This window comes from Sminthopsis crassicaudata, chromosome 3 (assembly GCF_048593235.1).
Source record: "Sminthopsis crassicaudata isolate SCR6 chromosome 3, ASM4859323v1, whole genome shotgun sequence".
Classification (NCBI taxonomy): domain Eukaryota; kingdom Metazoa; phylum Chordata; class Mammalia; order Dasyuromorphia; family Dasyuridae; genus Sminthopsis; species Sminthopsis crassicaudata.
The window spans coordinates 226360349-226385380 of NC_133619.1; the positions used below are offsets into that span (position 1 = coordinate 226360349).

General features: G+C 42.6%; 1 protein-coding gene across 1 annotated transcript in view; it reads right to left on the reverse strand.

Moving 5' to 3' along the window:
- Positions 1-25032, reverse strand: part of OTOF (otoferlin) — a 156845-nt gene that overhangs the window by 11783 nt on the left and 120030 nt on the right. The window contains exons 14-37 of the mRNA XM_074300111.1: positions 24090-24276; positions 23522-23745; positions 22677-22785; positions 21841-22018; positions 21458-21578; positions 20757-20857; positions 20393-20483; positions 19894-20010; positions 17133-17285; positions 16129-16318; positions 15613-15737; positions 15051-15185; positions 13972-14133; positions 12834-12953; positions 11096-11257; positions 10589-10751; positions 9954-10084; positions 7372-7401; positions 6658-6789; positions 2713-2779; positions 1459-1595; positions 1147-1281; positions 866-1003; positions 54-181 (exon numbers count right to left, since the gene is read on the reverse strand). Coding sequence (XP_074156212.1) covers positions 54-181; positions 866-1003; positions 1147-1281; positions 1459-1595; positions 2713-2779; positions 6658-6789; positions 7372-7401; positions 9954-10084; positions 10589-10751; positions 11096-11257; positions 12834-12953; positions 13972-14133; positions 15051-15185; positions 15613-15737; positions 16129-16318; positions 17133-17285; positions 19894-20010; positions 20393-20483; positions 20757-20857; positions 21458-21578; positions 21841-22018; positions 22677-22785; positions 23522-23745; positions 24090-24276 — 3236 coding nt within the window. The remainder of the gene's footprint in view (positions 1-53; positions 182-865; positions 1004-1146; positions 1282-1458; positions 1596-2712; positions 2780-6657; positions 6790-7371; positions 7402-9953; positions 10085-10588; positions 10752-11095; positions 11258-12833; positions 12954-13971; positions 14134-15050; positions 15186-15612; positions 15738-16128; positions 16319-17132; positions 17286-19893; positions 20011-20392; positions 20484-20756; positions 20858-21457; positions 21579-21840; positions 22019-22676; positions 22786-23521; positions 23746-24089; positions 24277-25032) is intronic.

Genomic DNA, 25032 nt, shown 5'->3' on the forward strand with positions numbered 1-25032 from the left:
GGGGGAGGTCATTGGGTAGAAGGGATCACAGATGGGGAAAAGTGAGTACTTACTTTCCAAAGACAGGATTAAGCTGCTTGGAGATATAGTTCTCTTTATCCCGGATGTCTGTCTTTCCCAGGCGGATGGCAATATAGGGGTCAGCTTTGCCATTGATGTCAGCAGGGTGCAGGTCTGTGGCCTGTGGGAAGGGGTAGTGGTTAATCTGAATCCTAGCTGGGGTCTAGAACAAGATAATCCCATGTAACCACTCTGTTCTACCTCCCTTGTTCCAGGGTCCAGTTCCCTAATTCATTCCTTCTTTCTTCTGCATCTTCTTTTTTTCCTCCATCTCTCTTTTTTTCTATTTAATTTAATTTAAATTTTTCTCCCCCTCTTGGAACAGTAAGGAACTTTCCATGTCAGGGAGGAGAAAAGATATCATGACGTAGGATCTCAGCCTCCTCCCCAGGTCCCTGGGACTTTATGAAGCATCTCCATGGAAAAGTGGGAACCAGAATTCTGTTTTCCTTTTCCTTCCTTTCTTTAAGAATCTGGCAGTCACCTCCAGAGGTAATTGGCTGGCCCTTAATTACTGTTCTCATCTCCAATTTCAGAAGGGTCAATAAAGACTTAGGTGGCGAATTGGATTTGCTCAGTAGGTCCAAAGTGCAGAGTCTAAGACTGGGAGTCAGGAGGCCTGGATTCTGGTCTTAACTCTGTCACAGAGCGGCCACAGTCTCCTGTCCTCTCTGGCTGTATCAGATGTCCTCTAAGGTTTTATGGAGGTATATTAATATATGTAGGGTCAGGCTGGTTTCTGTGACCCTCCTCCAGTGTAGGAGGAGGTAAAGGAGAACCAGTGAGAATTAAGGAAGAGACTTACTCGAACCACGTAAACCCGGACGAGGATGTTGATGGGGTCATTGCTCGGAATGCCCTGGAACATGCCATAGGTGGGGTCATAGCCAGCTTCCCGGGATATGTCCTCTGGGAGAGGCACCTTGTACACACAGAGAGAGCCCTGGTGGGGAGACAGAGGGAAATGTCAGGATTGCAGGCTGGGCTAAAGGGCTGGGGCTGGGAGGGTGCAGATGGGCGAGGCTGGCCAAATACTTTGGGGGGGGTCCCCTTGGGGGACAGAGCCTGGAGCCTTCCTTCTCTGACCTTGAATCTGCCCACAATGCGCTCCTCCTCTGTGGAGCTGTCCTCATCATCACCAATCTTGCCTCGAAGCAGGTTGAAAGTGTGCAGCCAGTCCTCAAAGTTGTCAAACTCTGACTCCAGCTCCTTGGGGTACACCTGGAGCCCAAAGCACATCATGAAGGGGAACCGCCTCCCCTCCCTATAGAGATTCCCCCCTTTGGGGGGCAGCCCCTGTGCACTTCACAGCCATGGAGGGTCAGACATCTTGTCCTGGAGCCCTGTTCCTTTACCACTCTGCCCATCCTCCTCCCTCTGGTTACAAGGGGGCTTCACCTTGAGCTCATCGATCTTGGGCTTCTTTTTCTCCGGGACCTCTGAAACCTGACCCTGAGCTTGGTTCTGAACTTTTTTCTTCTTCTCTTCCTTAGCTGCCTTTGCTTTCTCCTTGCCCTTCATAGGTCCCTTTGGACCTGCCAGGAGAGAGAAGAAAAAACCATTGACTGACAGAACTCAGCGGCAGGGCAGAATAGAAAGAGCCTGGGGCCAGGACTCAGGAGACCTGGGTTCTAGTGGCTCTGCTGACTTATCCTGAGGCTGACAAGAGTCACCACTGAGTTTGTTTCTCCATCTGTAATATGTTGGATAATTAATATGTACCTTCTTATCAGTGAGAATATTAAGAGAATCAAATGGAACATTAGCTGAACTATTGTGTAAAGTACTGTCCAAATGTAAGGCATTAATTAATGAGTAGATGAGAACTGTTTTATTTATGACACATTCTGACTGTGTGATCAGGACAAGTCATTTATCCTTTCATTGCCCCAGCAACTCTCTAAGATGTAGATGTTGATCTGTATTCTTAAAATAAGTGTCTTTATTGGAAGTTCTCTAATCCACTAAAATCAGAGGTCTCATTCAAAATTTAATAAACTAAATGATTAAACTGTTGGCTGGGAGTTTAGTGGGATATAAATTCCTAAAAGGAAGGAAGTGGTTTTTTTGGGGGGGTTTGGAGGCAATCAGGGGTTATACCGAAAGTATGTATCTGAGTTCTCATTTGAACTTAGGTTCCCCTGACTCTGGGGTCAGAGCTCTATCTATTATACCACCTTGCTGCCTCAGCAGAAAGAGGTTTTAATTTTTTAAAAAACTATACACAGCAAACAATACAGTGCTCAAATACAGGAGATGTTCAATAAATGGTTGTTGAATTAAATTGAGCCTGGAAACCTGAATTCTGTTTACATCTTTTCCAATACATCTCAGTATGACCTTAGGCAATTAATTCATCCATTTGGACCTTATCTTCCATATCTGTAAAGTGATGGGTTTGGAGCAGATCATCTCCAAGATCTCTTTTGTTTCTAATATCTGGATCCTGTTGCCTTTCTGGAATCTGTGTGTGCGTGTGTGTGTGTGTGTGTGTGTGTGTGTATGTGATGCACTTAAAAGAGCTATTATAGCTTTTTGGGGGGATTGGGGAACTGAAAGGAAGTAACTGCTCACAGAAGGGGCTGGAATCCAGGTGGAGTGTAAGAGAAGGGTGATTGGGAAGGATGACATTTGGGATCACAGAGGACTCACCCTCAGCGGGGTCCATCTCTTCCTTGTCTTCAGCGTCAATTGCCGTTGCCTCTTGCAGTTTAAGTTGCTGTCAAAAGATGGGCCAGGTGTGAGTGGAAATTGAGGAGAGAAATTCTCTGTGGTGATACTTTCCCCTGGCTAGACTGAAATCCCTCTTAGTTTACTCAAGTGCATTTGTTAGTTCACATATTCAGACTAAGAACAAGTCAGAGGTTTAATCTTGTCATTCCAATCTATTTTACAAACATTTATATTAGAGGTGACCAAATATGCCTATATGGGAGAGCAAAGGAGAGAAAAATAGGAAAGGGAAATGAAGAGGACACAGAAAGGAGTGGACTTGATACCTAAGAGTGGTTTTTGTATGGTTAGTCAACCAGTTAATAAGCATTTATTAAGCACTTACTAAAAGCCTGGCTTTACCTTACGTGTTGAGAATATAAAGACAAGCTAACAATCTGATGGGGTAGATGACAGACAAACAATTAAATACAAGTAAGATATTTATATATTATAATCAATAAAGGGAACGCTTTATAGGGAATCAAAGAAAGGCTTCTTATAGAAGGTGGAATTTTAGCTGGTACTTGAAGGAAAACGGATATAGATAAGGTGGATAATCCATAAAAAGGTTCAGAATAAGGGGATGGAGCATTGGATAGGAGAAATGAGAAGGAGATCTGAAACGAGTTGTGGTCCCTTTAAGAAACTAGTCCTTTCAGCTTGATTTATTCCTTTCTGATTCCCAGCCCCTCCTAGCTGATGGATTACCAATTCAAGAAGCTAGGACCTTTGATTCACAAATCCTGGTCATAAGCATTCCTTTGAATTCCAATAGGAGATCCGGGTTCTCATAACCCCCATGGGATCTGAGCCAACTTGGGACTTCACCCACTGGCCCCTTTAGCTAAGTCTCTCATTATAAAAGAGCCAAGCTGGAGTCCTCCTATATACTAGGAAAATGAGCACATAAGAAAAACAAGTTGACTTGAAAGTTATGGTGACAAGGAAGATCAAAACACATATTCCAGAAGATGATAACAAAGTCAAACCTCTACATCCAAAGCCTTCAAAAAAAGATAAGAATTGGGCTCAGGTTAAAAGGTACTTTGAAAAACAAGAGAGATAGAGGAAAAATTAGGGAAAGAGTTGAGAGAGGTGTAAAAGGAAATACAAAAAGCTAATCAGGAGAAAAAAGACCTACAAAGCAAAATTGGGCAATTGGGAAAGGAGGTACAAAAAAATCACTGAGGAAAATAATTCCTTAAAAATAGAATTGAACAAATGGAAGCTAATGACTTTATGAGAAATCAAGATACAATAAAACAAAACCAAAAATAGGGAAAAATGTGAAATATCTCATTGGAAAAACAACTGATCTGGAAAATAGATTATCTAATTTAAAAACTATTGCTCTACCTAAAAGTCATGTTCAAAAAAAGAGCCTTTCAAGAAGTTATCAAGGAAAACTGTCCTGATATTCTAGAACCAGAAAGTCAAATAGATATTGAAAGAATCCATTCATCATCTCCCAAAAGAGAGCCAAAAACGAAAACTCCCAGGAATAGTGTAACCAAATTTTGGAGCCCCTAGGTCAAGGAGAAAATGTTGCAAGCATCTAGAAAGAAACAATTCAAGTTTAGTGGAGCCATAGGCAGGATAACACAAGATTTAGCGTTTCTACATTAAAGGACTGGAAAGCTTGGAATATATTATTCTGAAGATCAATGAAGCTAGGGTTGCAACCAAAAATCACCTACCCTGCAAAACTTAGTATAATCTTTCAGAGGAAAAGGTGATCATTCAATAAAAGAGGATTTTTAAGTATTCATGATGAAAAGACCAGAGCTGAATGGAAAATTTGATTTTTAAGTAGAGGACTCTGGAGAAGCATAAGGAGATAATCAGGAAAGTGATATCATAAGGGGTTTAATAAGGTTTATCTGTTTATATTCCCACATGGAAAGATGATACTTATAACTCATTAAAATATTCTTATTATTATGAAATTAGAAGAATATTGTGAAATTAGAAGAAAATTCGAAGAATGTAGACAGAGGGCATAGATGTAAATTGAATATGAAAGGATAATATCTTTTAAAATATTTTTAATTAAAGCTTTTTATTTTTAAAATATATACATGGATAATTTTCAACATTCACCTTTGCAAAACTATGTGTTCCAAATTTTTTCCCTCCCTTACCCCCACTCCCTTCCCTATTTGGCAAGTAATCCAGTAGATAATATCTTTTTTAAAAAAAATGATGAAATTAAGAGATATCAGAAGAATGTACTGGGAGAAAAGGGAAGGGAGAAGTGGAATGGTGCGAATTATCTGCCATAAAAAAAAAGGCAAGAAAAAGCTTTTGCAAAGGAGGGAAGATGAAGAAGAAAGAGTAAGAGACTGAACCTTATTCTCATCAGAATTACCTCAAATAGGAAATAACAAATACTCAATATGGGTATAGAAATCTATCTTACCCTGCAGGAAAATAGAAGAGGAATAGAATTTAGGAAGGGGGGAAGGTGATAAAAGAGAAGGCATATTGGGAGAGGGAGTGCTTATAGTAAAACACTTTGGAGAAGGGACAGGGTGAAAGGAAAGGAAGAATAAATGAGAAATACAATTATCAATAGAAATTATAAAACAAAATTAAAGCAAGTTTCTCTGATAAAGCCTCAAATTTATAAAAAATAAGAGCCATGCCCCAATTGATAAATGATCAAAAGATATGATCTTTGCCCAAAGAGCTGCAAATTCATGCATATCCTTTGACCTAACAACACCATTACTAGGCATGAATACCGAAAGAGATCTTGGGAAAAAACAGAAGAAAAAAAAAAAAAAGGAAAATGACTTCTATATACAGAAAATATTCATAGTAGCTCTTTTCTCAGGACAAAAAAAAATGAGAAATTGAGGGACTGCCCATCAATTGGGGAATGGCTCAATAAACTGTGGTATGTGTTTGTGATGAAATGATTTTATTCTCTGGGAAATAATGAGTAGGGCTCTCAGGAAAAAAAAAAAACTTGGAAAGTCTACCATGTAGAAAAATTAAATATATTGTAATCAAAGTAATAGTAATTTTTCTGGGATTACCAGCTGTAAATGACTTTGTTATTCTTAGTAGTGCAATCATCTACAACTACTCTGAAGGATTTATGATGAAAAATCTTATCCATACCCACAGAAGGAACTGATTGTGTCTGAATTGAAGAATTCTCTATTTATTTCTCTTTCTTTTTTTTAAAACAATTTTTCTTGAAGATTTTTATTTTCGTTAGGGTAGGAAATCCATGTTTTCTTTCACAACTTGACTTTTAAAAAGTGTTTTGCATAATTTTACATGTAGTTTCTTAATTGTGGTTGGGAATAAGAGAAAGAACCTAGAACTCAAAAATCTTTAAGACAATTGTAAAGAAAAATTGTTTTGAATGTTACTGGGGGAAATTAATAATTCATTGATTAAAAAAAGACCTTCCTCTGATTCACTGGCTATGGGCAAGTTAATTAACCTTTTAGTGCTCCCAGACTATAAGTTGCAAAGGAGTTGCTGATCTGCATCAGTGGAAAGACTTTCCACATTATGGAGTCTCTATACTGATGAAATTGTAAGTTCTTTTGTTGCTTTTTTGAGTCAATCATTCAATGACATGCCCAAGGTTGAGCTCAGATCCTCCTAACTTTAGTGCTCTATTCACTGCCTCACCTAGCTGCCTCCAAATCCTAACTGCCCCACCTCAAAAAAAGAATACCAATTGGTTTGGAGAATATGAAGTAGGACACAAAGAACTATGTATTGAGGTGGAAATGAGCAAGTTGGGTGAGGAGATGAGAAACTCAATGATCTGGATGGAATATTGAAGAAGTCCTTGACCTGGGTTAGCATTGAGGCAAGTCTCACCTGCCCAGCCCCAGCCCCTTTCTTGGAGTTTCTTACCTCTTTCATGGTGTCAATAGATGAAAAGTATTTGGACCACCAATCCAACATGCTTTCATCTGGCTCTTCCTCTTCTGGCTCCTCTGCTGTTCCTTTCTTCTTCTTCTTCTTTTTGTCCTTCTCCTCCTCTGTCTGCAAGTGATGAGGGAAATTAGAGGATGCTGAAGTTAATTAATCTGTCAGTCAACCAGTACCAATTAAATATCTGCTATGTGCCAGGCACTGTGCTGGATGCTGGGCTGGAAGGAAACTTGGAGGCCATTGGGACCAAGCTCCTTCTTTTTAGAGATGATTTGTTCAGACTCACATAGCTAGTAAATATCTAAAGGAGGATCTGAATTCAGGTCTTTCAGACTCTGAGTTCAGATCCAGGCTGGCCAGAGCTTTGGGATACAGTTTTCTCTTCTTTCCCTCAAGAGCATCTTTCTCTGCAGTGTCTCTGCCAGGAATGGGCTGGACTATATATCTTTTATCATCTTATCTACTGGGTTACTCCAGCCCAGGAAGATACTAAGTCTATGCAGTAGTATTATGATTTTTAGGGCTATGGTTTTTAGGGGATGAGGGCCCCACTGTATCCAACCCCAGCTCCTTAGGCTGAGATACCCAGATTTCAGCACAAGATCTAATTTTCCCATGCCTCCTATATTACTCATCCCACAAGCTTTAGTCCTAAGCCAATTCCCTCTGGTACCCACCAGGACCAAAACTCACCACATCAACCTTGACGACAGCATCAGAGCTCTGGGAGGCATGTCACAGGAAGCAAAGACAAAGTTATCCACTTGGGATACAAAGCTGAGGGCAGTAGCAGAGGCACAGATAGATCACAGAAGTGAGAGAGTAAACAGGAAGGTGTGTGCACAGTTCTCGTGGGCTACTCACAGGATACTGCTTGTCAAACAAAGTTACAGAGATGATGGATATTGTATCAACAATAGTGTGCTATTTTAGGGACTTGCAAATAGTTTCCTTTTCAGCTGTTTATAAATTAAGGTTATATTTTATTTACTTTGATAGGAAAATAATTGAAATGAATATTAAATGGAGGTAGACTTCAGATGACTTTTAGTAGGGTTCAATTATACTTTGGCTTCAGCTATGTAATGGGTATCATATTTCTTGCCTTCTCAATGAGTTGGGAAGGGACCAAAAGAAGGGAAAGAATTTAGAATTGGAAATAGAAATTTAAAACAACAACCCCAAAATAAACAGAATAGAAAGGTTTTTTTAAAAAATTATCTTTATATTCTCTTTATTTCCTTACCAGAGATTGTTAAGAACTTACCATATTTATATATGTATACAGCTAAAATAGAAGATATGTAATGGCTTATTTCCCAAGTAATGAGCTAATGAAAGACCTTGTAATCTATATAGAATATTGTGATTCTGCATAGGGCTTCTCATGTATATCCCCATGATACTCTTTGTCTATGTGACATTTGGGAAATCAATTCCCTGGGTTCCAGTTTCCTCCTCGGTAAAATAAGGAGTTGGACTAGGTGACTTCAGGTCTCTTTCAGCTCTAAAATCTGTGATTCTATGGTTTCAATTTAATTCCTCTCTCTCTGATCCTTAGTTCCTTGTTTGTAAAATGAGAGGAGGATTCATTGGCCTCTGAAATCCCTTCCAATTCTTTATCTAAAATCCTTTGAACCAGTCCTCAGTGGGAGAGGAGGAAGGTAATATAAATGATGATTTGACTAAGTGGGTGGTGTTTTACTAGTGTAAAGAAGAATGCTGAATGAAAAAGCTGACCAAGGAAAATTTGGTGGGAGGAGTTAGAAGAGTAACCAGCTTTGAAATGAAAATGAACACCCTTGTTTGAGAGAGGTAAGGATATGGACAGTATCTTTCTCCAGGCAGCTTGGCTATTGGCTTTGTCCTGAACTGGACTTGGTCATGAGACTAGCTAGATGGGAAATGGGCTAATTAATTTCAGAAATTGTACCAGCCAATTATGGTAGGGACACTTTTGGCTTAGATTCCCATGTTTCATGATGTGATAATTCTGGAATTTGGGGTTTTGTTTTTCCCATTTCTCTTTACTTACTATTAAAGTTGCTTTAGAAACCCTAGCAAAGACGGTTACCTAGTTCAGACAATTGAAATTTGTGAAGGAGTAGAGAAGAGAGGAATATGAAGAAACGTGGGTTTGTCTATGGAAAGGTTCTGAGGCAGCCCTTTCTCTTTGGACAGTTCTAACTGATAGAAGTTCTTCCATATATTGAGTCTCCTTTTTTATAACCTGTAACTTAAATAATCTACTAGATGCCTCAAACTTGTCGCTATTCTTCAGTAATTTTAGTCATGTCTAATTCTTCATGGCCCTGTTTGAGGTTTTCTTGGCAAAAATATTAACATTTCCTTCTCCAGTCCATTTTATAGGTTAAGAAATGGAGGCAAACAGGATTAAATGACTTAAATGATTGAACAAAAAAATTGGCAAACAGTGTTGTTAGTCAACATAAAGTCAGTCAGTGGTGGGTTCATTTAATTGTTACACCATTACTGGTTGGTCTGATGATGAAAGAAAGCTTATCCTTCCCCTCTTCTGACTTACCACTAGAAGAAAATTGTAGTTAGCAGTCTGAAGATAAAGAATATATGCTTATACTCCAGTAATCCTAGAGCATAAGCAGATGCTAACATTCTCACACTCTCTACTCTTGCTATCTGTGAGTAAATGGTAGGAATCAAAGCTGGGAGGGAGTTGGGCACTTAGAGGGGTCTAAATGGGTATCTTTAAATAGGATTTATCTCCTTCCCCAGGTCCCCAATGCTTTTGGGCTTGCTTTGAATTCTAGCATTGGGTATTAGGATAAAATTGTCCTCACTCCCATGAACCCCTGTATATATAGTAGGTGGTTTAGGATTATTTTTGGACGATTACCATGTAATCCTTCACTGGAAATGTTCCACATGATACTGCTTGGTGTCTCACTATACTGCTGTACAATAGGAAAGAAAGTATTATTGAAGGCTTATTATAAATCTTATTGAAGGCAGAACATAGGTCACCCCTGATTATAGGTTATATTCCTGTTGTGGTCTTTTAAAGGAAAAAATAGGTATTGTTGAAAACACTGCACAATAATAAAAATCATAGGTTGTTGTCAGGTTATATGTAAGCCAGATGTGTGTGTGTGTGTGTGTGTGTGTGTGTGTGTGTGTGTGTGTGTGTGTAAGTACTGCCTGTATTTGGAAAAACATAGTAATTATTGGGAAATTACATGCACATGCACATGCACCTAGATACTCATGGAACCAAGTCCTGGGGTAGAAGGTCTTACCGCATCTAGCTTCACCATGGTCTCCAGTTTCTTGACTGGAGCCTCAGGTTCCATGTTGACCACGATCTCCCCTGTAGGATGGTAGCAGGGACCCCCGTTGGACAGCACCCGGCCCCCCCTGCACAGCCCAACTGGAGTAGGAAACAGATAGACAGAAAAGAGAGGAAAATAGTAATAGCAATAAAAGGAAGGAGGAGGAATGGAGCAGGGTTCTAGTGCTGTCTGTCAGGAGCTCCAAGCAGGAGAGGAAATATTAGAGTGGTAGGGAACATAAATTGGAGAAATGGGCTAACAGCCCACTGCAGGACTAGAGGAGGTGGCAAGGACTGAGGTTCAAGGAGGAGAAAAGATCAGTTGAGACAGAAATAGGGAGGGACAGGCTCTCTAAATATAGGGTTCCAAAGGATTAGCTGGTTATCCTCGTTCAACCTATGTCCCCAAAGTTCAATCCTTTCCCCTGTATCTTCCACCCTTAGTCCCCCTCAATGCCTAGACCACAGGTCTTTAGGATTCTGGAGTTAGGATGGCCAATTGGCTGAAGAGAAAGAGAGAGGGATGAATTGGGGTCAGGGCTTGAGCAAATATTATTGTTGGTAGGTAGAGTAGACAGGATTGGGGTTGAGGGCGATTGGTACCTGAGGTGTTCCAACTTGGGGAAGAGCGGTCAGGGGGTCTATAGATGAACCGACGAAGGGAACTGACAGCATGGGAGCCCACCAGGGTGTATCGGCCAAAAGCTCTGCAGTCTACTACCCGGATGTTGAGTGGAGGGTGCAATAGCTCGTTTTCTGGAAGATCCTAGGTTAGAATGGGAAGGGAACTGAGAGCCTGGAGTAAGAATCTTGGAACACTCCCTTCTTCACCCTTTGCCCCATATAGACTCTAGGTGGCACAGTGGATAGAGCATTAGAGACAGGAAGACCTGAGTTCAAATCCTGCCTTTAACACTTTATTCTCTGTTCAACTCCCTGTCATGCTGCCATATCACTTCTCTGGCTTTCTCTTCTGTAAAATTACAGGCTTAGAATAATTGGTCCCTAAAGTCACCTCCAGATCTTAATTGATGATTCAGTTCAATTCTCTATTTTACATCCCTTTGCTCCTCCTTTTCCCTCAACTAATAGCTCTGAGCCCCCACTCACTACTTCAAACCACTTGACAAGGGTGTTGAAGTTGGGGTTCTTCTTATAGTTGTGGATCAAGGATGACTGCACCCCTCGGCCTGCACATTCAATATCCACTCGAGGCCGGTCCACCTGGGCCAGATTCACTCGTTTCAGGTCTCGGAGACCCCAGAAGAGCACCTGGGAAGGATACAGAGGAAATGGAGGTAGCATCTGGACCAGATGGAGGCATTAGGGAGGAACAAAGAGGTAGAATTTCCTGAGAAGCACTGCCCACGTGAAAACATTAGATTTGGAGCAGGAAAACCTGCTCCTGCTGAGTCAAACTGGACATATGTCCAGGATCATGGGTCCAGCATCACAGGGGAATGTTCTTCTCTGAACCTGTTTCCTGGTCTATAAAAAAGTTATTGCACTAGATGCTCTCTATAATCCACATAGACCTGACACATTGTGATCTCTATGATTCTCTGTTGCACTACCTACCCAGGTGGCAAATAAGGATATGGAGAAAATCCAAGTTGAGGGAAAGAGACCAAGAGAAATGAGCCAATGGAAAAGAGAAATGATGAAAAGATTTCAGATGCACTAATGCTGGAATCTAATGAGGTAAGTGAATGAATCAACGAACAAGCATTCATTAAGCACCTACTACCTGCTATAGACACTGCTCTGTACTAGATAGTAGACACAGGGGATACAAAGACCAAATTGGGACTGCTTCGGCCCTTAAGAAGAAGTCTAATACCTTTGTATATAGACACTAATTTCCCTTGGTCTCTTTCCTTCCACTTGGATTTTCTCCGGACTTTTAATTAGAACAGTGGTGTCAAAGTCAAACAGAAACAGGGTTCTTTGTGTATTGACTTGGAAAACTATAAATTTTTACAATATCTGTTTTATTATCCTTTTATTTATTTGGGGTAACTATTTTCCAATCCATTTTTATCTGGTCCAGATTACACTTTGGACTATTGCTGGAGGCATGTTTTGACACCTCTGGATTAGACAATGACTTGTATTTAGGTGCAAAAAGAAGAGGCAGCCATAGATCCATAGGACATGTTAGACTTTCATGAAGCCTTACGGATCAGCTAGTATAATTCCTTCATGTGTATATAGGAATAGAAAAAATTAGCCAGGATAGTACAGAGTTCTGAAAGTCAGAGGACCTGGGTTTGTGTCCTACATCTGACAATGTTATGGAGAAAAGATGGTGCTAGAACTGAACCTAAAAGGAAACTGGGAATTCTAAGAGACAAAAGTAAGGAGGAAGTCCATGCCAGCTAGGAGGAAGAGCCCTTGCAAAAGCATGGTGGTGGTGGAAGAGGGAATGCTATATAAGAGGAACTGTAATAAGGCCAGTTTGACTGAACCATGGAATGTGGGCAAGGGGATCACTCATGTTCAGTAAGGCTCCAGAGGTAAAGTGGGATCAGGTTCCAAAGACTTTTGTAACCCCAGGTTTTGTGAGCCTTACATTTGGGCATTTGGAAGAAATTGTTTCTAAAAAGTCCACCATAAAATTAGAGAAACATATGGAGAGAAATTGGGACTTTGGAAGTTCATTGCATTTGCTTGTAACTGAGCAGCAGTGAGAAAGGAGGGGAAGCAGGGAGGCTCTGGGGGACACATCAAGTGTCAGTGAGGGACATTTGGGGAGAGGCTGCAGGAGGGCTGAGCAGTGAAAGCTCAGGGTGCCTGATCCTGCCAGGGAGAGAAGGGGGTGATCCGATGTGATGCTTGCTGTTGTTACCTCAATCCGATATTTGCTGAGCACAGGGCGAATGCCAAGGGGCACGGGCATAATGGGGCCTCGATCCGTGTCCACAGGGCCGTTGATGGGAGGTAGATCAGCCTTTCCTGCTGGTCCAATCTACACACAAGCACATACATCAGGCCAGAGCAATGTAATGTAGGGCACATATGTACTGTGTGTGTATTGCGTGTACATGTAGAGCAGAATGCATGTGTGCCTTTTACTGTGTACATGTAAATGTATATATATAATGCAATACATGTAAAAGGCATTTTGTAACATGCATGTTATTTAATGTGTGTGTGTTTTGCAGTTAGGCACTGTACATGAGTTCCAGTACAGTGTACATGTATACATAGGTTTTTCTAGGAGTTTGGTCTTACATTATGCGCATGCATGAACACGTAAGTGAACAACCCTTTTATAGAAGTACATACATAGTTGTATATATACATAATATGTGTGTATGTCTTATGAGTTGATACACACATGTGTGCTGTGTATACACTAGGATTACATGGGTACCTGTATAGATGTACCTGTACCTAGGTGTACATTGTATGTGTACAAGATGGGTGTGCATAGAGATGTACCTCATGTGTATGTGTGCATTTACACATGCAGGTATTGTATGTACTCAAGCATGTGTGTCTGTGGTGACCCTGGAAGGCTGTTTCAGGCAGTGGTGGAGGCAGGGTGGGCTGGCCTGGGAAGAGTCTTCCCCTTTCACTAATTATCCTTGCCAGCTTGGGGCCAAACTGGACTATCTGAATGCTGCTGAAGGGCAGAGTGCTGTAAGGGCTCCTCTGGATTTCAGGGCACTGGGACAAAACTGCAGGCATTCATCTCTGGTCTCCTGGGATGGCACCCAGGACAAGAGGAGGACTTTTCTCCATGAGAAAATAAACACAGTGCAGAAAGCCCCTTCTGAAATTGCTATGCAAAGGGAAGCCTAAATCATCTTCCTCCTCTGGCCCTCTAGTCTGGATCTGATTCCCAGGCCCCCATCAGGAGTCCTCAGAGACCCAGGACACTCTTCTGATTTTGTTCTGGGGATACTGGGCTACGTCCCCTCCAATGTTCACTGAGGCCTTGGCCCTTATAGTTGCCCCTCTCTACCTGGACTACTCCTTACCTGCAGCAGTTCAAAGGCAGCCAGCAGATCCCCGGCTGTGGCGTTTCCCCGATAGATCTGGTAATACTCCAGCTGCGGAGGGAATCGGGGTGGGCAGTAATCCTCATCTGCCATCTTCACCACCGGCTTGGCAAAGGTCCGGCCCATGAAGTCCGCCTTCCCCTGAGTAGAGGAGAGAGGGAAGGGGATATTGTACCCTCAAGTTTGGACCTGAAGAAAGGTTTGCCTTTAGTTGCCTCCCACTCCAGGAGGGCTGGGATTGTGCTAAGAGGCCCCTGTGGGTGACAGATCAGAATTGGTGCAATGTGTCCAGGGCTTAGGCGCAGACACATGCATGGATGATGAAGGTAGGCACTGGGGGCATTCCCTAGGATGATTTTAGCAGGATATCCAGCAGGATTCCCTGAGTTGCTGAAAAGTGCATGACACATAAAGCACTTTATTCATCATTACATTTGATTCTAGTAAACTTGTGGAGTTGTCAGGGAAGTATCATTCCCATTTTACAGAAAAGGGAATTTGCCCAAGATCAAATTGAAAACTGGAATTTAAACCCAGGGGCTGATTCTAGTGTTCTTGCCCATCCCTGAAGTTTCCTGCCATGTCTGACCCAAATCAAAGATCATGGAATCACAGATTTAGAGCTGAAACATTCTTTAGAAGTTATTTAGTTCAATTCTTTAATTTTAAAAAAGGAGGAGATGGAGGGAACCTCTGACCTGGACTAGGAGACACCCTTAGGGACAGTCCTACTCCATTTCCCTCAGGAACTTCGGTTGGAGGGAAGGGGATGGAGAAGCATCTAGCTCGGGAATAGGAAACAAGCTTCCTTCTTTCAGTGTGAGTAGGCAAGAATTTCAAAAATTGTGATGTTGGGAGTAAAGGTGGCTAGCTGTCTTGAGAACCAGGCAACTGAACAAAGTGTGTGTTTAAGAATGAACCATAGTCCAATTCCAGGCTGTGACAGGACCCATATCAGGGTATTTGGTAGTCAGTGATGGTTGTGGTAGGGGATGAGCCAGATGAAGGAGTGATGGCAAAAGAGCCCCCTGGTCCCTGCCTCTTTCCATAGCATATACCATAGTGTCCTGGTCATATATTTCAATGACAATGATGGGGGGGTCATCCCGCAGCTCATGGGCCTCTCCATATAGCTCCAGATTGTCAAATACCAGCATCTGGTCCCAGGTTGGGCACAGAGTCTCATTTAAAACCTGAAACACAGGGTTAAAATCAAGAAATCAATGGGGGCCTCACTTGGGAGAAAGCCTTATTATCTACTCTTAAATTTCAGGCTCTGTAAAGATTCAGAACTGAATTTTAGAGTTTCCCTCCCTAAGCCTTCAGCAAAACAAACAAATGTCTCCCCAGTTTGGGTTGTAGTGAATTTAACTTCAGCAAAAATTGATAGCCTTTAATAATGGTTATTAGTACAGGTAGCTGATACAGGTCTTGGGCCCATAGCTGTTCTCTCGCTGCCCTTCTCCCAAACTCCCCAAAGGAATTAGTTGATGTGTGAGTTTTTGTAGGCCCAATATATTACACCCTGTCTATGTATTTCATGTTCCTCTAATACTCTTTTGGAGCTGGCTGGCTGTCTCCTTTATCCTCCCAGGGAGGGTCCCCTCTCAGACATCTCACCTCTGTACACTGACTCTGAGTGATGAAGAAGACCCTGGCGAAGGGGTCCGAGAGGCCACTGCTGTCCGCGGCAAAGAGGCTTCGAGCCTGATACATGTGGGCTCTGAGCTGGAATGCCTGCTTCTCTACATGGGGATGGAGGGACAGAGAAGCAAGGTCCTGAGACTCAGAGGGTCCCAGATGCTGCCCCCTCTCCGGGGGATGTGCAGGACTGTGGTGTTGGTTTTCTGCTTCCCTCTCACCTCGATAGAGCTTTCTCCAACTCCACAGATCTGGCTACTACCCTCCCTTTGGTGAGGAGTCTGGACGAGTTATAGCAGGAGTGGGGTGGAAGAGATTGGGGTGCAAGACTTTTACTTGGTCTGGGAGAATAAGCTAAGCTGAGCAGGGACCTTTCCAGAGGCGCTATAGGAAACTGAACTGAACTGGTCCTAAGAATCTGTCTTGGGAAGTTGTAGGAGATCTAATGAACTGAGGGGAAGTCACTCACAGAGACTCCTCAAGGGGCACACTCACTGGTGTAGCAGAGGCTGATGGGGGGGAAGGAGTGTAGACCCAGGCCCTGGGCTGCCTTGACCTCCTCAAAGCCACAGGGCAGGCCACACAGGAAGTCTTTCCGCTGTTTATTGAGACCCAGCCACAGGTATAGCTCCAGCTTGGCCTGTACTGTCCATCCAGCCGAGCCAAAGCCCCTTTTTCCTGGCAGCTAAGGGTAATGAAGAACACGTGACTGAGAGATAACCTGAGTTCTGGCCACCCTTTCCCTTCCTCTACCCAGTGTCCTTTACCCTGGACTCCCAGAAGGCACCAGATGGGATGGGGAATGGAAGGGAGGGCAGGAAGTGGGGAGAGAGAAAATCCTGTTACCCATCCTTTAACTTCCCTTTGTACATTCTCAGAACTTATAGATTAGGTAAACTGAGGATATCATCATCATCATCATCATCATCATCATCATCATCATCATCATCATCACCACATTTAAGTCTTCCTGACTCCAAGTTTAGGCTAGACTTAGCTACCTCACTATTCAGTCACACTGTAAGGGAATGGACAGGACCAGGGAGGTCAATGCCTAAGTATTCTGGTACCCAATTCATTAAATAGTCATTCTCTAGGACAGTCCCTCCTTTCCACATATGCCCACCTTTCTCTGTTTTCCATTCTTTGACTCTTCAAGCAAAGGCTAATAGAGTTTCATATTTCTAAAAGATTCCAGATTTTCCAATTCTCACCTTCTCAATACAAACTTCTTTAAAGTTTCTGCTAGAACTGAGGTTCCATGGAGAATACATGTTCATGAACTTAGATTGCAAGTTTTTGAGAGCAGTTTGTCTCAATATTTATATTCCCAGGGATTAGCACTGTGCCTGGCTCATAGTAAGTGCTGATTTACTTATTGATTGATTGAGGAGTGGAGTGGGGATGAGATGGGGGTGGTCATTAGCCATGCATAGCTACTCAGGAGAGTTTTGGTTCAGTCCCCCTCCTTCCCATCTCCCCTCAATCCCACCCAGCACCTTGAGGAATAAGGTCTTGACTTTGGCGCAGTCCTTCCCAGCTTCCTCCTCCACAATCGAGAAGAGCACATCTTTGGAGGGTACCCGAGCATAAGCAATTCGCTTATTATTGCTCATCATCCAGATGAAGACATCTGGAATGCTGTGCTGGGGCTGTATGGAGAGAGGAAATATAAGGGGGACCTTGAGTTGGAAAGTGTGAGATGTAACAAAGGAAATTGGAATGGGGGAAATGGATGGGGAACAAGTCATGGTTGGTGGGAGGCAAGGCTGGAAAAAGGACAGATAGGAAAAAAGGAAGAAGGTACCTTCTTGGTACAGGAAATGGAAAGAAGCTAAATGAGTCCGTTCTGCTTTTTATGTATCTTATATCCACTATTTTCCAGACACATAAGAATGTGAACTTCTCAAGAGCAGGGACTGATTTGTATCTTTAGCATTTAACATAGTGCCTGGCATATAACAAGGTTGAATAAATGAATAGATGATGGATAGAATATTTGACCAAGAGAATCCAGGGATTGTCCATGTGAGAGGATTCCTGAATCCTAGAATATTAGAGTGAAAAAAATTCAACTTTGATAAATAAGAAGGATAAATCAATTGGAGAATTAATTTTTGGTCAGAAATCTTTTATTTTGTATCATGTACCCCACGGTCAGGCTGTTAAAACCTATCAACCCCTTCTCATAGCAATGTTTTTTAATGCATAAAATAAAATGCACAGAATTGTAAGGGAACCAATCATGTTAAAATAGGTACCAAAATATTTTTTAAAAACAAAGTCTATGTATCCCAGGTTTAACAACCCCTGCTTTAAAGCAGCTTTAAAGCTTTAAAACAAATCCAGTTTTCTTGTACATAATCTAAACAAAATGTCCTCAAAGAGGGGCTACACAGATGTTTTGAGCATTGAAAGTTGATGGGAGGGGACCAAGTTTGAAATTGAAAAGAAGAATAATATAATGATACCGGAAATACATGTTCTAACAAGCTTGATGAGATAAATCTAAATAGTTCAGTAATGGCAACTGGTCAATCCCAATCTTGCTACTTGCTACATGTGACCTGAGGCAAGGAATTTTACCTCCTTATTTCTTTCATCTCTAAGATGAGAGACAGTTGGGCTGGATAGCTTTGGTGCTCCTTTTGGTCCATTGAATAGTCAGTAGTCAACTCTCAATCTATGATTCTATATTATTTTAAGAATTAATACTTTAGGGATGTTTCAGAACACCATTTCCCCACTTTTATTACATAGCAATTCAATTCCGCATAAGTGTGTGTGCGTGTGTGTGTGTTTTGCTGAAATAATTGGGGGTTAAGTGACTTGCCCAGAGTCACACAGCTAGGAGATACTAAGTATCTGAGACTAGATTTGAACTCAGGCCCTCCTGACTTCAGGGCTGGGGCTCTATCCACTGTGCCACCTAGCTGCCCCAAAGTGTATATTATTTTCAAGTCAAATTAACAAGAATTTATTAAGCACCTACCATATGCCAGGTGCTATGCTAAGCATTGTGATTGTACAAAGGAAAGCAACAAAATAGTCCCTGACCTCAAGGAACTCACAATCTTGATTTATTTCACAGTTTTGTAGAATCTCAGAGTTGAAAGCGATCACAGCATCCTTTTATTCCAAACCATATTTGAAAAAAAAATCCTCATATAATTATGACAATTATATCCTCAGCCTCTGCTCAAAAACTTCTAAAGATGGAGACCACGCACCACCTCAAGGCAGCCGGTTCCATTTTGGGATCATTCTAATTGTGAGGGAGAGCGCTTTTTGATATCACGCCTAAATTTGTCTTTTTCTAACTTCTACCCACTGCTTTCCATTCTACCATCTGAAGTCAAATTGTGCTTTTTAGTGCTTACAAAGTTCTTTTTCAAGAGTCTAATCTTTTAGTTAAAAGTGAATTATGGAGAATAAGAGGGGGAAGGCTCTACAAAGACTGCCAAGACTGAGTAGGTCTGGTGGCTTCAGGAGAGAGATTAAAAAGAACTGGCAGTTAGGGAAAGAACTGTCAAATAGAATATGTATAGAATAATTAAATAAATAGAATATATGGGTGTGTATGTGTGAATGTGTATACACATATACACACATACAAAAACCTATTTGTGTCTAAATGGTAGCCATCTCTGGGGTGGAGTGGGGAGGGAGAAAAAGGGGAAAAAAAGAAATTTACATGATAACTTTGTTGTGTAGATGAGGGAATACCAAGCTGTATGTGGTAGATTTGAAGAGTCATATGTAATTATCTTTTTATTGTATTGTATTATGGAAATGCTTGTTTTGTTCCATGAATTGAATATAAAATGAATTTGTTACACAAAAATAAAGAAAAAAAAAGAAAGGACTGTTGCCATTTTGAGCAAAATGGCTAATGAAAGCTAAGTAATCTAGTTCAGTATTCATGTGAATGTATACATTCTGGTTATGTTTGGTTAAGAAATGTAAGTTTTGTTACTTTTAATACCATGTGTATCATCTTCTGTTCTTGACTATAAGCTCTCCAGATTCATGAGATCATAATTCGAAGGGACCTTAGAGGTTATTTAGTTCAATTTCTTTATTTAGTAGATGAAGAAACTGATGTCCAAGGTCAGACAATTTGCATGCCGGGTCTGTCATTTACTTCCACTATGACAACTAGAGGGTAGGGATGACATAAGTTGCATCTTATTCTCACCTAGGCAGTGCTGGGCTAGGAATACCTTCAATATTTGTCTAATGTCTCCTCAGATCTTTTACCTCATCTGCCAGAAAGCGAAGCTTCTGGAGGAAGTTCTGAACCAGCTTCAGCTTGTCTCGCACGGTGTGCCTCTTCACCTGAGCCCGCAGAGCCTTAGCCTGCTGCCCCATGCTCTCCTGTATGTGGCAAAAGATGGGTAGAAGACAGAGGCCAGAGGAAAAGGCTCAGGAAAAATGGTGAGTCAGGGTTAAAGTAGCCTCATGGTGAGCTCAGGTAGACTTCAGTTACCTGTGGGACTGATCCTGGGATGGGTAGAATCCTTCTCTGAGCCTGCTGACCCTGGTTGGAATCTTCCCCCCCTTCATTAGTTTCTCCTCCTCTGGGTCTAATTCCCTCAGTTTCTTTTAATTATATCCTGCCCAGCTATTGTGTCCAGTCCCTACTTAGCTTTTCTCTCATGGGTTCCCATTTTCCCCTCCTCAGACCCTCTTCCTTAGTTGTTCATGCCCCACTCTCCCCTTTCACTTTCCCAGACCTTGGACAGCTTCCTGCCCTCACCATCTCCCTCATGCAGGACTTGAGTCTCTCCCTGTCAAGTCTTGTCCGAGATGATTGGCTCTGGTCCTTGTCAGCAAGTGAGACAAATCGACTGCAAGAGACAAAGTCAGTTCCTCAGTCTGAGCAAACTTTCTCAGAACTCATCTCACCCCTACTGTCCACATCTATCCTGGGTCTATATGGATGTCTATCTCTTTCCATGCCTCATTCCAGCTTCATGTTGTCCAGCCTTGTTTTCTGTATCCATCCCCACTCCTACCAGCCCCTTTCCCATTTCTCTTCCCTTAACTTCCCCACCTCACCCCCATTTCCCATCCCCCTTTGCTTAGACACCCCTCTTCCCTCTCCCTGTTCATTGTCTCACTAGCAGCCACAGCTTAGTTCCTCTAGAACACCTCGGAGCCGACGCTCTGGGTAAGACTTTTCTGTCTTGATCATCTCTTGTACATCATTCAGACCTTCCTCCTGGGTGAGAGGGTTTGGGGGAGAAACCAGAACAAGAGATTTAAGTTTTAGTCTTTGTACCTTTCACACCTTCTCTACTTTGGGATGAGGGACTGGATGAGAAGATAAGTTGGGATATGATTTTTCAAATGAATGAATCAAAATTATGGACTCCTTGTGTCCATAGTGTCTGTTGTGTTCCACCATAGCACTGACTGAGCTCTCCTCCCTATTGATGTTTTCCAATGTTCTGGTATCTGAGGGTATCATTATAGGATCGTCTCCTCTCCCCTTACCACTCTGAAATTCCTTTCCATTCAGAACTTTCTCCTTGCTTTGGGGACTAGAGATATCTTTGTAAATCCAGGGACCTGCTCTGTCATCCTTGTCATGCAATTAGGCTATTTTCAGAAAGAAGGTCAAAGAATCCCAGAGCTGAAAAAGACCTTGGAAACCCTCTAGTCCAAACTCATCATTTTTCATATTAAGAAAAAATGGAGATGACTTGCCCAAGCTCCCCCAGTGAATTAGTGGCAGTTAGATTAGAAATTAGTTCTACCACATTGGTCTTCTTTCCATTCCCTTCCAGTTTCCTTCCCTGCCACCACTAAGGGCACTGACCAGTTTGTCTGCAATACGGTCCATGATATTGGCATTGTATAGGCGGCGACGCTGGTCCTGCCACCAACTCTTGATGTAGATACAGGGCTTGCGGTCCAAGTAGGGCAGGTGGAAGTAGTTCCTAGGGTACAGGACAGAAGTAAGGGGATGAGCTGAGGAGGAAGCCGAGAGGAAAGTTGGAAAGGAGGGTGGATGGTCCAATCTGCTGTGCCAGTAGGAAGCAGGATGAATGCAGGAGAGCACTACTGTGGGATAGGTAGGTTCTGGTGTGTGAATGGGACATATACAGAGGGCAGGGGATTACTGGTGTGTCCCCTCCCATCACTAAAATCTAGTCCCTTACTAATATCTTCTCTTTTCTACTTCCCCATTTTGGGTCTTACCTATCTGTGACTTGGGGCCGCATAGGAGGTGAGGAAGAAACAGACACTAGATCTCCACCGTCATCTCCTTCATCATCACTGGAGTTCTGGATCAGGTCCACTTCGTCCTCGTCCCCAACCTCCTTCTTTCTTGGACGTTGTGGTCGAGACATCCCATCTACCTGGTTGCCATAATTCCCTGGGAGCAGAATAAGAACATTCCTTGAAGAGGAAGTACTGAAATTGTTCCATGGATGGCTATCATCACTCCAGACCAAGAAGCTCACTCTTCTAGCTATTTACCACTCTAGGGTTGAAGGAGGAAAGAGAGAGCTGAGGGGAATAGGAGAGGGGGAAGAAAGGAAGCTAGGTAGGTGCTTTCATCAGTTTGGAAGTGGCAGAAGTGAATGAGGATTGAGTCTGCTTATCCTTCTCTCTTTCCTTCTTGCTCTCTCTCCTCTCTTTTTTTCTTCCCTTTTTTTCCCTCCCCTACTCTCTTCCTCTCAGTTAAATATTAACATTTATGTTAACTAACATGTCATTTATTCTCCCCAGAAGCCCATCCTGAAGGCCAAACTTCAGTTCCAGTCTGAGAGAACTCCATTCCTAAGCAATTGCCTTCCCAACCTTGACTGGTATCTCAACCTTTTTCAAAGGAGAAATCCTTTCCTTTCCTGGTGTTGTAGTGATAATTCAGCTCTCCTGTTCCCCTGGAGAGCCAAACTCCCTCACATTTCAGGTATATATTTATACATGTGTAAGTATAGATAAAGGGAAGAGAAGATGAAATACAAGGGGGCTTGCACTGATGTATAGGGTTTTGAGAGAGGAAGTCACCCTATTGGTGCCATACTGACCTATGGTGACTTCAAAGTTGATAGGCTTGTCTCCATTCTTCCGGTCAATCATGGAGGCTTCTAGGAAAGCCCCAAAGAGAAAGAATTCTTCCATTTTTCCAGTGCAGCTCTGGCAAGAAAGTAGGGTGAGGTATTACTGAGCCACAGACTGGGCAGAGAGGTTCTGGTACTAGGGCATCTCCTTCTAACTTGCTATGGGCAGAACCTTCTCACTGGAGATATTTCCCTGTCACTTCTAAAACTTGGCAGACAGGATTCTGAGGTTCCTACCTTTACTTCCAAAGTTTGCACAGTTTGGGGACTGAGTTCCTTCTCCAGATCCACAGAGATAGCTATAGCTCATAAGAGACACCAATGAATGGCAAGGTAGGATTCAGGGGTTCTGGTGAGAAACTTCACTTGGATTTCTCAGCATTTAACTGAGAAATTCCCTTTTTGTATTCTCAAGCTGTATGCTCAATGGTCCTCTGAGGAGAGGATGGAGAAAGCTCAGCATGTGGAAGGGTCATCTAGCAAAGATGCCAGTTTTCTATCTGGAGGCCATGGCATGATTCAGGGGACTGGCACCAGAGCTCCAGGAGGAGACATCCTTGGGGACCAAAACTAAGCTAGTCTTGGACAAAATGGCATATAATGCTGATCTAGACATCCCCAAGACCCAATGGGTGGTTAGCACTTGTCCCTACTAGGCTAAAATACAAGTAAGAAGTAGAGCTTGAGTTGCCGAGTGGGTAAAATCCCATTTGTAGAACATAAAGGGAGTGAGAGATTTGGCTGAGATGGGACTAAATGGGAAGAGACTTTAGGATATAGAGGGATTGCAACCTGGAGGCAACTTGACTCACATCAGAAACAGGCGTGGCTTGTTCCACCTGCACCTCGGTGGAGCTGGTGAGCTCAGGGTTGGAAGTGTCCAGTATTTCCACAGCCAGACCCAGCATCAGACGGGCTCGGAAGGAGACGCCTTCGCCCAGCCCCTCGTTCAGGTCCTGGTGCTCATCTAGCAGGGTGTAGTTTCGAGTGGAACCATACATATTCACCCAGGCTGGGCCCAGAGTAGGCAGGAAGCCTGGAAGAGGGATAGCAAGAGTTTGGGGGGGAAACCTCCCATGGATTCCACTTGGGCAGAAGGCCCAATCTAGGGTGGGCTTGCTGTTCCCCATCACTTCATCCTTCTCTCTATCCTCCTCTGGCCTCTCTGAAAAGGAGGAAGGGGGAGGTTATTCTTTGATAGAAAGATGTGAGGACAGAGTGATATAACACAAAGAATGGGAAAGGAAAGGTAAGGATTTGCTCCAACTAGTAAATGGCAGGGATGGGATGGTACTTGATCTAGGTACTAAGTGATTTCATCCATTTCTCTTTTACCTGCTCCTTATCTACCATTAGGCTCTCCCACTTTTTGCCACTGACCTTTGTCTCCATCATTGGAAATCTTTCGAAGGTCAATGAAATGGGTGCCAATGGCTACGTCATTGACCTTGTCTGAATCCCGGATCTGCACCTTCATGCGTTTGCAGAGTGGAGGGAACAGGTCTGTGAAGACGATTTGTTCATTCCACAAGGGCTCGTAGCTGCTCTTCTGCACAGATGTCTTGCCCTGTTCAGATGAAGGGATGATGGTGGGTCAGGAGAATGCAATCTTCCTCCCTCCCGCACCTCCCACAACTTTTGTCCTAATTCTCCTCTGGCCACTGTGGTCTCCCCACCCTTTGAAGTTAGAGGTTCTGACTCCTGCAGTGTTCTGAGGTCTTTGCCACATCCAAGAGGGACTGTTTCCTTTTCATGTTGTTGCTTCTGTATCCCTAGCACCTAGTATAGTGCCTAGCATAGAGCAGGAGATTAATAAGTTCTTCTTGAATTGAACTGAATGTCAAGGGTCCAATGTATTCCTAATCTGCTCTGTAGGATTTTGTATCCTCAGGACCTCCCTCTTCCAGCCTTCCCTTCTTCCAGATATGCTCATTTCCCTAATCTCTCCAACTCTTCATTTTATTGTTCTTCAGTCCTAACTCTAGAGCAACTCAACCTTTTTGTGTGTGTGTGTCATGGCAGCCTGATAAAGATCATTGACCTCTTCTCAGAATAATGTTTTTAAATGCATAAAATAAAATATATAGGACTATTTTAAAAATGAATTATGTTGAAACATGGTTATCAAAATAACATACATTTTTTCCCTCTCCCTACCCTCCTCTCTTTCCCTCCCTCTCTCCCTCTTACTCTCTCTCTCTCCATCTCTGCCTCTGTTTCTCTGTCTCTCTCTCTTTGCCTTTCTCTCTTCCAAGTGCTGCTTCCTATCTGCCCTACTCTAACCACTAAGTCTCTTGCTAAACCTGTCATGGAAGCATCCAAC